Source organism: Chenopodium album, chromosome 20 (assembly GCF_948465745.1).
Source record: "Chenopodium album chromosome 20, dcCheAlbu1.1, whole genome shotgun sequence".
Lineage (NCBI taxonomy): Eukaryota > Viridiplantae > Streptophyta > Magnoliopsida > Caryophyllales > Amaranthaceae > Chenopodium > Chenopodium album.
This window is the reverse complement of record NC_137853.1, coordinates 33,245,601-33,262,196: the sequence shown is the minus strand read 5'-3', so window position 1 is coordinate 33,262,196 and position 16,596 is coordinate 33,245,601. Positions and strand designations below refer to the sequence as shown.

The 16,596-nt window shown below is 34.1% G+C and overlaps 4 protein-coding genes across 4 annotated transcripts; all 4 read right to left on the bottom strand.

The window, feature by feature from the left end:
* Positions 1–734: 734 nt before the first annotated feature.
* LOC145597061 (putative serine/threonine-protein kinase WNK11) lies at positions 735–2,099 on the bottom strand. The gene has a single exon (XM_081653239.1). The coding sequence runs from the start codon at positions 2,097–2,099 to the stop codon at positions 735–737; it is 1,365 nt and encodes a 454-aa protein (XP_081509365.1).
* A 4,638-nt stretch (positions 2,100–6,737) lies between these two features.
* Positions 6,738–8,237, bottom strand: LOC145597060 (putative serine/threonine-protein kinase WNK4). The gene has a single exon (XM_081653238.1). It carries the CDS (start codon positions 8,235–8,237, stop codon positions 6,738–6,740), a length of 1,500 nt encoding a protein of 499 aa, XP_081509364.1.
* A 1,203-nt stretch (positions 8,238–9,440) lies between these two features.
* LOC145597059 (serine/threonine-protein kinase WNK2-like) lies at positions 9,441–10,325 on the bottom strand. The gene has a single exon (XM_081653237.1). It carries the CDS (start codon positions 10,323–10,325, stop codon positions 9,441–9,443), a length of 885 nt encoding a protein of 294 aa, XP_081509363.1.
* A 618-nt stretch (positions 10,326–10,943) lies between these two features.
* Positions 10,944–12,062, bottom strand: LOC145597058 (putative F-box protein At5g47300). Its single transcript, XM_081653236.1, has one exon. The coding sequence runs from the start codon at positions 12,060–12,062 to the stop codon at positions 10,944–10,946; it is 1,119 nt and encodes a 372-aa protein (XP_081509362.1).
* Between the last annotated feature and the right edge of the window lie 4,534 nt (positions 12,063–16,596).

Below are 16,596 nucleotides of genomic sequence, written 5' to 3'. Positions count from 1 at the left end.
TACTCCAAGTAAGTCAGCTAAATAACATTATTGGTGGGTCTAATTAAACACATTGTTTTCACATAATTTTATTAATTAGATCCATTTATAAGTGGTAGATATATTATTAGCGGTTAACATATAGTTAATTTGTTTTGAAATAAAACATCAGTAATTACCTATTCCACTAAATTTTTCTTTTAATTTAGGAATCAAAATTTCTAAAGTATACATTTCGTCGCATAAAATAGGTACATTCTAGTTCGTTTATCTTACATTAAAGATCTGATTTTATTGAAACATAAGTTTGATTGAGCCTAATTGCTTCAAGGACCAATGCGATTAATAGTAAGTTAGACGCTTATTTATTGAATGTGGGTTGTGGTTACATAAACAGTCAAGTTAGCGTCAACTAACCAACTCTTAAGACGATTAATAGTAAGTCGCTTAATAGTGAGTTATACATGGAATTGTACATGGAATGAAGATACGAGTACTAATTATAAAGAAAGAAAAACAAACTGCATAGTCTCAAATTTTATTAAAATCTTACAACTAACACACCATTGTTCATATATCTAAATCACACTTATTGACACACTAAGTATCACTAACATAACTAGATTTATTCAGAAAACCTCTATACTATGACATAAACCAAAGTCTAATTTTGCACTAAACAATCAAACTGATGAGCCTAATACACCAATGAGTCTTCCTGTTAGTTGCCACTCCCCTCGTCGTAATTACTCCAATCAGAACCTCGGGATACTTGCTGCCATCAGTCGCGCTTCTTCAAAAGAAAGAGCTATGTTACTGTCATCGATACCACCCTCAGAGTTTGCTGCAGCTGTGTTACTGTTGTCGATATCACCCTCAGTCTCTGCAGCAGCTGCGCTACTGTTATCGATTACATTACCATCAGCCACACGTACTTGTTCTTCTATACGAACATTAATCTCGAGAGGTTCACTAGTATTATCTTCTTGAGGCTCATCATCAAGTCGCGGACCTTCTGGTCCTAAATTGGCTATGAAAAACCTCAGTTGTTCCAGAGTATGAGCCATCAATTCGACGTCTGCATTAGTATTAACTTCTGCTGTGATTACATCAATCATATCAGGAACTGAATCAGTAAGTGAGAACACGAAATTAGTATTCTTAACTTCAGTAGTCCTCAAGGTCACTGCCATCAGTTCTCCGTCTATCCTCTGTCCCGATAATGTGAATTTCCTATATTCTGTATCGAATTCTGTTGCAGACCGCAGTTGTAAAACAGGCCGAGCTCTCGGGGGGCTAGTTGCTGGTACTGGTGTATAGCCAGAAGGTACAGTCCTCGGTATCAGAAACGGGTCATTCAGGAGTTGAGTTATTGTAGGCCTGATATCTGCAGGATACACACACTTCTGAATGAAGTTACTAAGCTGTTGATCTTGTATTCCGTTTAACAGGCTAAAATCCATTGTTTGCAATCTTTCGTCTCTCAGCATCTGTAGTACGCACAACCCAAGACAGTATACCTCAGATCGCGCTATCATACGAGCATAAGCATCATCATACTCTGGACTAGTCCTCGGTGCAAGAATAGTCTTCGCAGCACTCAAATCTCCCAGCTTAATCGTGCCTGATTTACCAACAACAAAGATGTTTTCGCACTTGAGATCATTGTGAATAATCGGTTGATTTTGGCTGTGAAGAAAATCGAGCCCTGTCAGAATCTGTCGACACCATTTCTTGATTACAGGAATGTTTTCTTTAACCTGATGTTTCTGAGTGTAATCCCTCAAATTCCCAGAATAAAGCTCAGTAATCATGTTAAACTCAACATTGGTATCTAATTCGATTTCTTTTTCGACCCAAAAATAATAGAAGCATTTGATTATATTATCATGATCAGAATTCCTCAACAACTCAGCTTCTGTAATCAAAGTATCAAGATTATTAGTTCTTAGAAATTTCTTACACCAAGCAACTTCTCTGCCATTAGTCTTATCATATCCCAAATAAACTTCTTTAAGATCGACCTCATCAATCAGCTTACTGTACCTTGAGTATTGCGCTGTAGGATCTGTCTCCGTAACTGTATAATCGTGTCCTCCTCGTGAGCGCAAAGCCGCCATTACTAGTTAATAACAACAGCAAGACAGAACTAAAGAAAGATTTGCAATGGAATCAAGCTAATTTTTTGTTGGGTTATAAGGAGAAAAAACAGAATGTTTGAAATAATGGGTTGATGATGAAATGAATTAGAATGCTACTGTAAGAGGGTATTTATAATGGTAAGTGTTTGGTTGTTAGTTATAACCAAACCATTTTATACAGTATATAAAACGACGAATCTTCAAATTATCCATTTGTTGTAGTTAGTTAAATCGGTTATCAAGATCAAGAAATAGAAAATGCCCTTTCTTGATTTTTTTAATTTTAAAATAAATTCTTTAATTTGCCCTCTGTTCAATATTTATTTATTTATTTTTATATTTTATGTAAGAGATAATATTCTTATCCTATTTCTTAAAAGTGAGTAGTAACTACTTATCCTATTTCTTAAAACTGATTAGTATCTAGTATCTACGACTAACAAAAATCGTTTTTTAGTCTTTCAAAAAAAAAAAAAAAAAAAAAAACACATTTTTAGGCTATACTGTGATTATTAATGTTTAATCAGAATCATCGGAGAGAAATCTATTAAACACTCAATTTATTTTCAAATTATGAGATAAAAATTTCTAATGCCCTATTAAAAAAATTGCTAGTAAAGAACCAACGGCTTTGCCCTGCCCTTCTTTCCTTCTCTGTCAAAGTTAGTCTCAACTAATGCCGTATTAGCTATTAGAGATGACCTCAAGTTGAACACATTAATAACTCTGTTGAAACGAATTTAAAGCCCGTGCTTAAGATGCTTAATAGTAAGTTAGATGCTTAATAAGTTATAGAGTAACAAAATACTTGTAAAGAATACTTGTAAAGAATGAAAAACAAACAGCTTAGGGTTCGTTTGCCATTGTTTTGGTTAGTTTTCTGTTTTAAAAGTATATTATATATGTCACATAATGAATCAAAAATTATTTAGGCTTATTATAATTATGATAATTTTGAAAACTGACAACAGAAAAGTGGAAACATTTTTTTCTTGTTTCCTGTTTTTGGTTTTTAGTTTTAAAAAAATAGGAAACTAAAAACCAAAAATGATGTCAAACAAGCCCTCAAATTAAAGTCTCAAGTTTTATTAAAATCTTATAATTAACACTGTTACACACCAATATAATGTGGAAGACTATTCAATGGTTACATAAAAAATGTAGCCATTCTAACTACTTTTAATCTCAACCGTTTAAATATTAATGATTAACCTTGTCCATCAATATATTTGACTTCTAAATTATAAATATTTAAAAATTTATTTATTTTTTTTTTAAAAAAAAAAAAAACTGAAAACATAACCGCTTGTCTTGCTACCATTGATGCAGTTCCAAGCATTCAACCTTCAGCCTAAATCTCATTTAAAAAGGTATATGGAGGAGCAATTATCATGGATTGGATTAGATTAAAGTATAACCAATTTAAATCAATGGAAAATTGGTGACTAACCTTGAAAAAAGAATACAATTCAATTTTATAGATTGGATAGTTTTATACGAACTACATGGATAATATAAATATTTAATTATTGCTCTACATAATTCTTCCTTTCATCCTTGCACTAGTTAATTGATGGATTTCATGTTAATTAAGTGGATTATTTTGTTATTTATACTTTTTTTTTGAGAAAATCATCAATGGAGTAGTTTACTGTGTAAAGAATTAAAGAAAACAATTAAAGAAATTTAATTTTGTAGGTATTTTTATGGTCAACTTATATCAACGATCCCAATTTACATAATGATAATCAAGGGTGTAGATTTCATTTTTGTGGTGACTACAATTTCATTGTAGCAATTGCAAAACTGTCCATATAATGTTCATATATCCAAATCAAACACTTAAAAATGAAAAGGAAAATTTGCCAAAAAGGTGCTTTTAATCCCTTCAAAAAAAAAAAGGTGCTTTTAAGTAGCTAGGCCATCACTTTGTCTTAATTGGTTAATGTATGTCCTTTTATTTTTTTTTTTTTAAAAAAAAAAGTAGCAGTCCTTTTATCACACTTAAGTTGTGTACAAATTCTTAAATGGACCTGGTTCACACTAATTTATTGTGGACCACTAACATTAGAGAAACTATGCTTGTTTTATTAATAAAAAAAAAGTCACTATAATAAAATAAAGGTCACTATGTTGAAAATAAAAGTCATTTTGGTAATAAGGCAATAAGAAGTTAATTTTTTTAATGAAATATTTTACAAGGTCAATATAAATAATAAAGGTCATTATGTTAAAAATTAGGGTCATAACGTCGTACTTCAAGTTCACAATAGTATTAAATGTTATACAACTCTTAATAAAGGTTATCATGTTAAAAATAAGATTACTATATTAAAAATAAGGGTCACTATATTCACTATAATGTCAGTTACGTATGTATAGACCCCGGGTCCATAATAATATTATTGTGGACCAGGTCCACGCAAGTATTCGTGTAAGTTGTGACGAGGGTCATTTAACCGAATTCCGGCCATTTACTTTTTCTTTTTCCGGTGAAAATTAAAAAAAGTCACATGAGTTTCACTTGATTACTTAAAATCAATTTTTTTTTTTTTTTTTTTTTTCTTCTAAATCTCCAATCAAATAAATATTGAATTATAAGATAAACCAATAAATATTTGTAAAATGATATATCAACGTTAATTTGTAAGATAAACCAATAAATATTGAATACCATATAAGATATACATGAAGATCCTTAAATCTAGTGCAACTACTATAGTTAGGAGTCTTAGAACCCTAGCTTGCAAAGTACGGAGTAAACATTTTTAAGTTCCAATTTCTCCCCTTGAAATCCTGTTCTTATAAAATGGCGGACGAATTACCGACGGATTTGTGGACGCAGATCTTAGCGAGGCTGCCGGTGAAAAGCTTAATAAGATTAAGGTGTGTTTGTAAAAGCTGGTGTTCATTAATTGATTCTTCTTATTTTATTTTTTTGCATCATCAAATTTACAACAACAACAAACCCAAGTATATGATGGGCATGGGATTATTTAAATCTACCGTTTATAGTATCGACACATTAAAAAATAACAATGTACTTTTCAAAACTCCTGATAATTGTGTTGTATCAGCAAGGAACTGTTATGGATTAATTTTGACACAATCCTTTGATAAAACAACGCCTAAAGAAGAGATGATACTTTATAATCCTTGCATTCGAAAGTCGTTGGTCATTCCTCCTTGCCCTTTGATTTCTATGGGATATAGCATAGGCTATTGGCTAGGTGTTGCTCCGTCTAGTAAGGATTATAAGTTGCTTGCTTACGGCTATCTTAAGCAACCCGAGTTTTCCATCGCGATTTATTCATTAAATGATCGCCTTTGGAGGATCAAAGATAGGTCCGATGCTCATGTTCGAGGCATTTTAAGTTTTATAGATGGGGATATATTTAATTGTAAAGGTGGTTTGTATTGGTTTGGATTTGATCAGGGCAAACCTCGTCCTCGTGGCTTACATACTCAGCTTGGGTGGTTCGATTTTGATTCCGAGGAATTTAGCTTTGTGGATTTGCCTGATGCTCTTAAACAAACAGGGCTCATTATTAAAATTATTTTTGTCCTTGATGAGTCTATAGCAGTTTTCGCTATGTCTTCGGATTGTACCTGTATATGGGTTTTGGCCGATGAGGATAAATTATGGCGACTTTGGTATACCGGAGCTTCAAATGTAGAAGGCTTTTGGTTTCTTACAAGAAGTTTTCGTACGGGGGTTTTTAATGCTGAGAAGAATACATTTTTCGTATTTAATAAGCAGAGATTGTATTCTTATAATTATAAAAGTCACCACATACAACTTGTGGAAAATTATAATAATGATGGTCCTAGTAGATATTTAGACATTTTTAAGGAGAGTTTATTACTGCATAAATGATCGAAACCAAGGTTTTTGACAAGACTTCTGAATCTAGAAGAAGATCATCAAATGTGAGTGTGAACTGTCAAGTGTTATGTTGCTTGTTCTTTATCTTTACTTAAAATGGTTCTGTAATACGAAATTTCTGTATGTTTAACATGATTTAAATCTATTTCACCCTTAGTTATTATTTTAATGTTACTTCACCATTTAGTTTGAAGTGTTATGTTGCTTGTTGACACACTAACATACCAACAAGTGAACACTCTATTTGAGATATCTAGTGATGGAAAATTATTGCTCGTGCTTAATAGTAATTAAGTTATAGAGTAATGAGATGAGAGGATTGAAAAGTAAGGAAATTGTATGTAGAAAGACACTAATGACTAATTACACAGAAAGAAAATCAAATTGCATAGTCTCACATTTTATTAAAATCTTATAACTAACACACCAATGTTCATATATTTAAATCACACACCAACAAATGACAATGAACATACGAAAGATATAAATCTCAGTTGGACCTAAAACAGAGAAACCATACTTATTGACACACTAAAGTATCACTACCATACCTATAATTATTCAGAAAATTCCTGTACTATGACACAAACCAAAGTCTAATTTTGTACTAAAGAATCAATTAAACTGATGAGCCTAGACTAAGCTACTGCCAAGAAATAACAGCCTTCTGATGCAACTACATATTGTGTCTTCCTGTTGCCACTTCCCTTGTAACTACTCCATTAGACCATTCACCTTGCATGTGTTTCCGGATTTGCCAGACCCACTGCATTATCTGTCAGTTGGGCCTCTTCATCATCAGATGTACCGATGCCAGGCAAGGCGGGCATTCCCTCTTCAGCATCATCAGATGCATCGATGTCAGGCAACACAGGCATTCCATGCTGCTGCTGATGCTGTTGCTGATCCTGCTGCGCGTCTTGGTTCTGTTGGACCTCTTCATCAGATGCAGCTACATTGTTGTCATCAAGCATTCCATGCTGATGCTGTTGCTGATCCTGTTGCACGTCTTGGTTGTGCGGCATTATGATTGGGGGAGCACCTGCCGGATGATTCACAACAGTTCTCTCAGTAGATGAAATCCGAAGAGATGAAACACTGTCAAAGATAAAAACCATGTTACTGTCATTGGCCTCATTGCTATCATATTCAGCCACAAGTTTTGCTATCAGTAGCACCATACACTCAGAAATCGATGCGGCCTCTACATCAGACAGATCAAGTGGTTGTCTTAAACCCTCCACGACTCCCTGAACTGTATCATGATTGACTGTATACATAAATGTTTTCCTGAAATACCTTATCTTAACGAACCCGAGTATCACTTCACCACCGCCCCTCATTTGTCGTCCCATCATAAGTCCTCCTAATGTGAAACTCTCACGCCCTCTGTCGATTTCCCTAGCAGACGGCAGTAACAATACACCCCTCTGATCACCCACAGGAACACTCACATTCAGATCACTCGGTGCAAGAAACGGATCATTCAAGAGATCAGTTACAGTAGTTACAACAGTTGTAGGAATCAGACACCTCTGAATGAACTTCTTAAGCTGCTGATTTTTCACTCTATTCAGTTCAGCAGGCATTACACGCGACCCAACCGGTCTCCTCTCCACATCTTCCTTAGTCAGCATCTGTAACACGGTCATCCCATAATAGTATATCTCAGACCGCGAAACTTCAAAACGAGCAGCACTAGTTTCAGGAGTAAGTGGTGCACTCCAACCCATAAACGCCGCTTCTTTCAGATCTCCTATCTTAACTGCACCTGTTTCTCCAACAACAATGTTTTCACACCTGATATTCTGATGATAAATCGCCGGACTTCGTTCGTGAAGATAATGTAACCCTTCAAGAATCTGCTGACACCAAATCTTGATTATAGGCAATGCAGCACTATCTAAAATCAAGTGATTCTTTGTAAAATCTCTCAAATTACAAAAATATAACTCAGTAATCATGTCGAGCGTGCCCGAGTTCGTATCAATCCAAGAATGGTAGCATTTCAGTATACTAGCATGGTCAGAGTTCATCAACGCTTGAGCTTCGCAATACAAAGCATTATGATTTTCCTCTGTTTCTTCCTTCTTAATCCAAGCAATAACTCTGTTATTAACCCTGTCTAATCCCTTGTAAACTACTTTCGATACGTCTTGTTCAATGATGTTATCGTACTTTGTGTATTGCCTTGTCGTATCATCGTCTCCATGTGAACTCGAAGCCGCCATTATTAGTTAATAACAACAGCAAAACAGAACTAAAGTTGTGGAAACAAGTTGATTCAAATGGATGGAATTTTTTTATTGTGTTTGAAAGAGAAAAAAAGAAGGAATTCTTGGAGTAGTACGTGGAAATTGAATGACTTGATGATGAAATGAGTTAGAATGGCAGTGTAAAAGGGTATTTATAATGGTTAGTATTTGGTTGTTACAAATATCCAAACCATAATGTATACAGATGATTAATATTCAATTTATCCATTTGTTGTAGTAGTTAGTTAAGTCAGTTATCAAGATCAAGAAATAGAAAATGCCCTTTCTTGATTTTGATTTATTAATTATGATGAAATGAATCTTTATTTTGATGCCTCTAATTTGTTTTCTTGAAGCCTATTTTCTTTTTTCTTTGAGTACGTACTATCCATCAAGTTGAGATGTTCTTTAGAGTTTAGAGAAGATTGTCCGATTTGACATTAATACGGTTTGGTTTAGATTGAGGAATGTTGAACCGTCTTTTACGATTTGGTTCGAGAAATATCAGACCTTATTTTTAAGATTTGGATTGGTTCTAGAAATGTCAAACTGTATTTTTACGATATGATTTGGTTCGAGAAATGTCAAACACTCAAACCATACTTATTTTTATGATTTGACTCTAATTAGTCCTATTAACTTGACCCGGCTAGCTCAAGTTGAACACTACTTTAATCAAAGAATTCTAGTGAACTTACCCTAATTAGTCATACTAAGTTGATCTGCTTTAATTGAACACTTTATTTAAAGAATTCTGGTGACATAAATTTATAGCCCGTGCTTATAGTAGTGAAGAGATGAAAGGATTGAATAGCAAAAGAAAATGGACATAGAAGTAACTAATTGCAGTGTCTGTTTTTTATTAAGATCTTATAACTAACACAGAAATGTTCATTTGTCTAAATCACACAATTACAACGAAAATTAATCAAGAAACGAAAGAATAAACCTCAGTTGGACCTAAAACTGAGAAAACAAACTTATTGACACACTAAGTATCAACAACATACCTAGATTTATTGAGAAATTAATGACATAAACGAGTCTAATTTTGTACTAAACAATCAAACTGATGAGTCTAGAATTAAGCTACTGACATGCCAAGAATTAACAGATTTCTGAAGCAACTATACTCTGTCTTCCTGTATGTTGCCACTTCCCTCATTGTAACTACTCTGATCAGCTAGCAGTCAAGGCATCTTCAGCAGATGCAGCTACGTCATTATCTTCAGAAGTTCCAAGCTGCTGCAATTCCTGATTCTGCTGCTCTGATGTACTTGCCTGATGTTGTACACGAGAAGTTCCCTCAGTAGATAAAGTCCGAGGAAGTGAAACACAGCCAGAGATTACAACTGGTTTCCTGTCTACAAAACTGCATGCTATTAGCTGTTCCATACCATCAGAAATGGATGCAGCTTCTTCATCAGACAGGCCAAGTTCTGCTTTCATACTTTCCATGACCAGCAGAACTTCATGAATACTCGGTGAGAACATTAACTCATGACGAAGATTCCGAATCTTCAGGAACATCTCTATCTCCCCATTTCTATGCATTCTGCCTCTTAAGACATACCTCCTGTGCTCTAATTGTGGCATTGAACCAGTGTATCTATCGATTGTATAACTCGATGATGCAAAAAACGGGTCTTCTCGGATCTCATAAATCGTAGGCCTTGAATCGCCAAAAGAAAAACATCTCCTGATGAAGTTGATGAAGTTTTTGTCTGTGACAAAGCTTTTGGTCACCATCTGTCGTACACATAAGCCGAAATTATATATTTCATCAGCCATAGCTTTGCTTACGGCATCACTTGTGGGATCACCTGGTTCCATCTCTAAAAGAGTTTTTGAAGTAAAAGAAGCTGCCTCACACAAATCTCCCAGTTTGATTGTTCCTGAATCTCCAACTACATAAATGTTTTCACAGGACAGATTATGGTGAATCATCACAGGATCTTGCTCATGAAGAAATATCAAGCCTTCAACGATTTGTAAACACCAATTCTTGATTGAATGTAGTACATTTCCATCGTCGTCTCCTCCGCTTGAACTCGAAGCAGCCATTACAACAGCAAAAACAGAACTAAAGAAAGAATTGCAATGGAGTCAGGCTAATTAATGAAGTTGATTTCTATGGATTAATGGAATTTTTGTTGGATTATAAGGAGAAAAACAGAATGTTTGAAATAATGGGTTGATGATGAAATGAATTAGAATGGTAGTATAGAAGAATTAGAAGGATTATTTATAATGGCAACTGTTTGGGTTGTTACTTATATCCAAACCGATTAATTTTCAGTTGTAGTTAGTTAAGTAGTTATCAAAATCAAGAATTAGAAAATGCTTTTTCTTGATTTTAATTCTTAAAAAAAAATAAAATTAGAAGGATAAGCCTTAGTCTTTTGCTGTAGCTTAGTAGTTTCTTTTTTTTTTTTTTGTGTTTCGTTTTTGTTCTGCTTTTTCTTTCTTTATTTTATGTTTGTTTTATGGGGCTTGTCCCCTCTCCTTCACCCAAAAAAAAAAAAAAAAAAAAAAAATAATAATAATTCTACTTTTGGTAAGCCAAAGGCAAATTAAACACTATTACACTAACATGAAATACGAGTATATTAAATCTACTACATACAAGAATTTGAAAGTAAACCAGTTCATATTCTTCACAACTAGAAGTCAGTAATATATCTATAAATGGACCAATTTAGTTCTTTCTTCACCATCCTCATCATCATGGTATGTCAAAATCTTCCTTTGGTTTTGCTTGTGCAGTACTAAGCTCTCCATATAAGTGTCAAAATACATAGGACGACCATCATTATAATCTTCCAGATGTTGTATCTGATGACTTCGGAAGTTATAAGAATACATTCTGCTATTATTAGATACGAATAATGTATTCTTCTCAACATTGAAAATCTCCGTACAAATACTGTTGGAAAGAAGTCGACGAGCTTTTGAATTTGAATCTCCAGTATACCAAAGCCGCCATGATTTGAATTTATCTCCACCATCCTCGACCAAAACCCATATGCAGGTACGATGCGAAGACATAGCCAAAATTGCTATAGACTCACCAAGGACAAATTTAATTTTAACTAGACCTTTTTGTCTAAGAGCATGAGGCAAATCCACAAAGACGAATTCCTCGGAATCAAAATCGAACGATACAAGATGCTTATGTACGCCACGAGGTTTATTCTTTTGAAACCCTAACCAGTACATATTACCCTTACAATAAAATTCATCCCCATCTTTATAACTTAAAAGGCCTCGAACGTGAGCATCCGACCTATCTTTCATCCTCCAAAGATTATCATTTGACGAATAAACTGCTATCGAATACTTAGAATAGCCGAAAGCAACAACCTTATAATCATTAGTAGATGGAGCGAAACCTGGCCGATATGTCCAAGATATACCAGGACATACGGGGAACGACCAGAACTTTCGAATAAAGGGATTATAAAATACGAGCTCATCCGGCGTCATTTCATAAAATGAATACATCAAAATTAATCCATAACAGTTGCCTGTTACAACACAACTATCAGGAGTTGTAAATAGTTCATCAATTCTTCTGAATGTGTCGATACTATAAACTGTAGATTTAGAGCATTCCATGCCTATCACGTACTTGGGCTTTTTGTTGTAAATTTGAAGATGCAAAAGACTGAAATAAGAGGAATCAATTAATGAACACCAGCTCTTAGAAACACACCTAAATCTCATTAGGCTTTTCGCCGGCAGCCTTGCTAAGATCTCCGTCCACAAATCCATCGATAAACTAGGCAATGCTTCCGCCATTGTTTCGGAATTTCAACTTCTTACGGAAATTTACAACTTAAAATAGGGTTATTATTGAAATATGAATGTATATTGGTCTGATATTCATGAGAATATATAGAATTATATTCAAGTATTGTTGTAAGTCTTGTAACATTAGGAGTCTATTATTAAAAGAAATATTATTGTGATAATATTTTAGAGTATCTTATGAAAGAGATATGTTTTAGATAATGTAATATTTTTGGTAGTTGAGATGATTAAGGAATTTTAAGGATTGTTGTTCTCCAAGTATATTTTAGGTAATTTTTTTTTTTAATAGTTAAGGATAACTACTAGGGAATATTAGGTGTATGAATCGTTTGTATTTTTGTAAATTAATAATTTGTGACTTAGTTTGTTGGGATAATTTTCAATTGGCTACAATATTGTAGTCATTATACTTCGTATTAGATTAAATCTTAGTCAATCATTAAATTTTGACTAATTCAAACCTTTTATTGAAGGAAAAATTAGAAAAAATAATCCCAACTTTCATCAATTTTGCTAGAATAATTCCAACTTTTGATTATTCTGGAATAATCCGAACTTTAGGGGTCATTCTTTTTCTTCAATCCCTAACCGGTCAACCAAAGTCAATGACCTATAATATCAGGTCACTTGACACGTGTCAAGTCCTGATTGGTAAAAAAAAATTAAAAAAATAAACAAAAAAAAAAGAAAAAAGAAAAACCCAGCCAGCAGCAGCACCATTCCACCCTAACCTCCACCACCACAGAAAGTTCGCCGCCTCGCCATCGTCGGACAGCCGCCGTTCTTTCTTCGGTGGACCGCATTCTTCCCTCGCCGTTTTCCCCTTCCTCGAAATCCCCTGCAACCCCCCACGCAACCACCAAAGCACGACCTTTCCCACTCCCGAAAAAAACCCCAATTACTTTTCCCCCCACCCCAAAAACCTAGCGGCTAGGGTTTTCGATGGTGGGGAAGGGGTTTTTCGTGGTTTTCGGGAGTGGACAAAGTGGTTTAGTGGGGTTTTCGAGTGGGGTTGGTGGTTTAGAGGGATGTTTCGAGATTGGAGCTGGTTGTTTTCGGGAGTGGGGCTAGTGGTTTTGGGGGTTTGGCTGGTGGCGTGGGAGTTTCGGGTAGGGGGGTGGTAGTCTGGCTTGGAGCAGCGACTCCAATAGGGGGGGGGGAGACGGCTGACCGACGAGGGAGGTGGTTGGGCTGGTGGGTTGCCGGACTTTTAGGGTGGTTGGGGTTTAGGCTGGGTGGTTTTTTCTTTTTTAATTTTGGTTTTTTTTTTGTTTTTTTTATATTTTTTAACCAATTAATTTTTGACACGTGTCATTTTTCCTTTATTGAATGACTTTGTGGTTTTAAAAAAACGAAAAAATAGTTTGACAAAAAAATAAAAATAAAAATCTACTACACGTTCTTTCAGGTTTTTTTCAATCAATCTGAACTTAGGGTCTGTTCATATTTACTGAACTGAGCTGAACTGAACTGAACTGAACTGATTGGAGCTGAATTGAACTGAACTGAACTGATTGAAACTGAAGTGAACCGAATTGAGCTGAAATGAATATTTTATGTGAGAGGGAAATTAAGAGCTGAACTGAACTGAACTGATTGGAACTGAACTGAACTGAACTGATAGGAGCTGAATTGAACTGAACTGAAATTAAGTAAATGTGAACAGGCCCTTACTTTATACTTTGCTTTACTCCCTTCTTCTAAGCAATAACATCTTTTTTCTAGAGTTTCCCAGAAATAAAATAAGGCTAAGATATATTTCGCTGGATTTATCATTTCATTCATTTGCAACTACGAAGTAATCCCTCCGTTTCAGAATGATGTTCCTATTTCGTAAATCAATGCAAATTTTTACCCAACTTTGACCGCAAATATCTTTAATCTCACATTAGCAAAAATTATAAAAGTTAGATATTAATAATCTGCTCACCAAGACGAATCAAACTATATCCCACATGACTATATTTATTTTTATAGATTAAGAGAAATTTAGAAGATTCTCTCTTTCTTAAAAAAAGTCAAAGATTCCAAACAGGAACATAATTGTGAGACGGAGTGAGTACTATCCTATGACAATAGATTGCAATTACTACATGTGATGATGGGAGTTGGTGATTTATTTTTTAAGGCAAGATGATGATAATGATGAGGATGACGAATGTTTAATTTGGGTGGGAAAAAATCCAATAATTATGCTTTGTTCTTAATTACATAATCATCCGTGTTTATGCGTATTTGATAGACTCTTTTAGTTTGGAGGTAGAGAAACTATTAATGGCGGAAAACCATAATTTAGAGTAAGAAACACGAATAGATTTTATTTATTTTTATTTTTTCAGTTATATTTTTATGCCAAACAATTACGTGGACGTATTAGATTGATTCATAAAATTTTAAGGGTCAATATTGAAAATAGTTACAATTGCTACAATTTTGTTATAGCCGTTGAAAAGTCTTCTTATGTATCACTCTTTTTTAAATTTAATTTTAAAATAAAGGAAAAAATTGTGGGGTAAATGTTAGATTATGGAAATAATCTTTTGTAATTATATTGCATATATTTAGTGTATATCTTTCCTAGTTTAGCTTAGCTTAACCTAGAAGCCTAATCTTTTATATATACTAATCTATAATGAATGAGAAGCCTACGGCAAATATTCACACATTCTATCAAAATCTAAGATGGAGATTCCCGGTTCAAATCCTGCACAACAAGAAAAGTTTCTGGATGGATGGAATTTTTGTTGGATTATAAGGAGAAAAACAGAATGTTTGAAATAATGGGTTGATGATGAAATGAATTAGAATGGTAGTATAGAAGAATTAGAAGGATATTTATAATGGCAACTGTTTGGGTTGTTACTTATATCCAAACCGATTAATTTTCAGTTGTAGTTAGTTAAGTCAGTTATCAAGATCAAGATTTAGAAATGCCCTTTCTTGATTTTCTTTTTTATTTTAAAAAAAAAATCCTTTAATTTGCCCTCTGTTCAATAATTTTAATTTTATTTAAGAGATATTTCTTATTCTATTTCTTGAAAGTGAATAGTAGCTAGTACTAGTCTACTATTAACAAAAATCGTTTTTTGGTGAACACTTATACTACACATTACAAGTATGATTATAATTATTGTTTAATCAGAATCCTAGGAGAGAAGCTAATAAAACACTCAATTTATTTTCAAATTATAATAAAAAAAAAATTACATTCCACATTTTGTTGGTGACGGGTAAAAATATTATTAAATGATTTTTTGTTCCCTAATCGTGGTTAAAGTATTGAAGCATTACAGTAATAGGAATAATTTTAAAATTTTACTCCAAGTAAGCACATTCGACTAAACTATTGGTGGGTCTAGTTAAACACATTTGTCCAAGTTAAGGTGGCTCTATGCTTTACCCGTAGTAGTAGTAGTCATCGTCTAAAGTGATGGGGTAGAAGATTCACATATTGTTCATTAGTCGCATTTATCTTATTTTGAAGCAAATAAGTACTGGTTATATTGAAATAAATAGACATAAATTTCCTGAGCTAGAGATAAATAATTTACTTAGTCTCATTAAAGACCCTATTAGTTGAAATGACACGATAATATCATGCACTAGCCAGCTCTAATTGCCATACTAACTTGATCCGGCTCAAGAATTTGACACCTTATTTGAGATCTCTAGTGATGGAAAATTATTGCCCGTGCTTAAGATACTTAAATCGTAATTAAGTTATAGAGTAATGAGATGAGAGGATTGAAAAGTGAGGAAATTGTACGTAGAAAGACACTAATGACTAATTACACAGAGAGAAAATCAAATTGCATAGTCTCACATTTTATTAAAATCTTATTACTAACACACCAATGTTCATATATTTAAATCACACACCAACAAATGACAATGAACATACGAAAGATATAAATCTCAGCTGGACCTAAAACAGAGAAACCATACTTATTGACACACTAAAGTATCACTAACATACCTAGAATTTTCACACTAAAGTATCACTAACATACCTAGAATTATTTAGAAAATTCCTGTACTATCATAAACCAAAGTCTAATTTTGTACTAAAGAATCAATTAAACTGATGAGCCTAGAATAAGCTACTGCCAAGAAATAAAATCCTTCAATTCTGATGCAACTACACATTGTGTCTTCCTGTTGCCACTTCCCTCATTGTATCTATTCCGATCTGACGATACACCTTGCAAGTGTTTCCTGATTAGCTGTCAGTCGGGCCTCTTCATCATCAGATGTACCAATGCCAGGCAAGACAGGCATTCCCTCTTCATCAGCAGATGTATTGATGTCAGGCAAGACGCGCATTCCCTCTTCAACTTCATCAGACGCATTGTGTCAGGCAACACAGGCATTCCATGCTGCTGCTGTGGCTGCTGTTGCTGATCCTGCTGCGTGTCTTGGTTCTGTTGGACCTCTTCATCAGCTGCGTGACTTATTCCTCTTATGATCATAATCTATGAAGTCCATGTGTATCAATTCACAGTCCTTCATTTTTCCTTTTTAT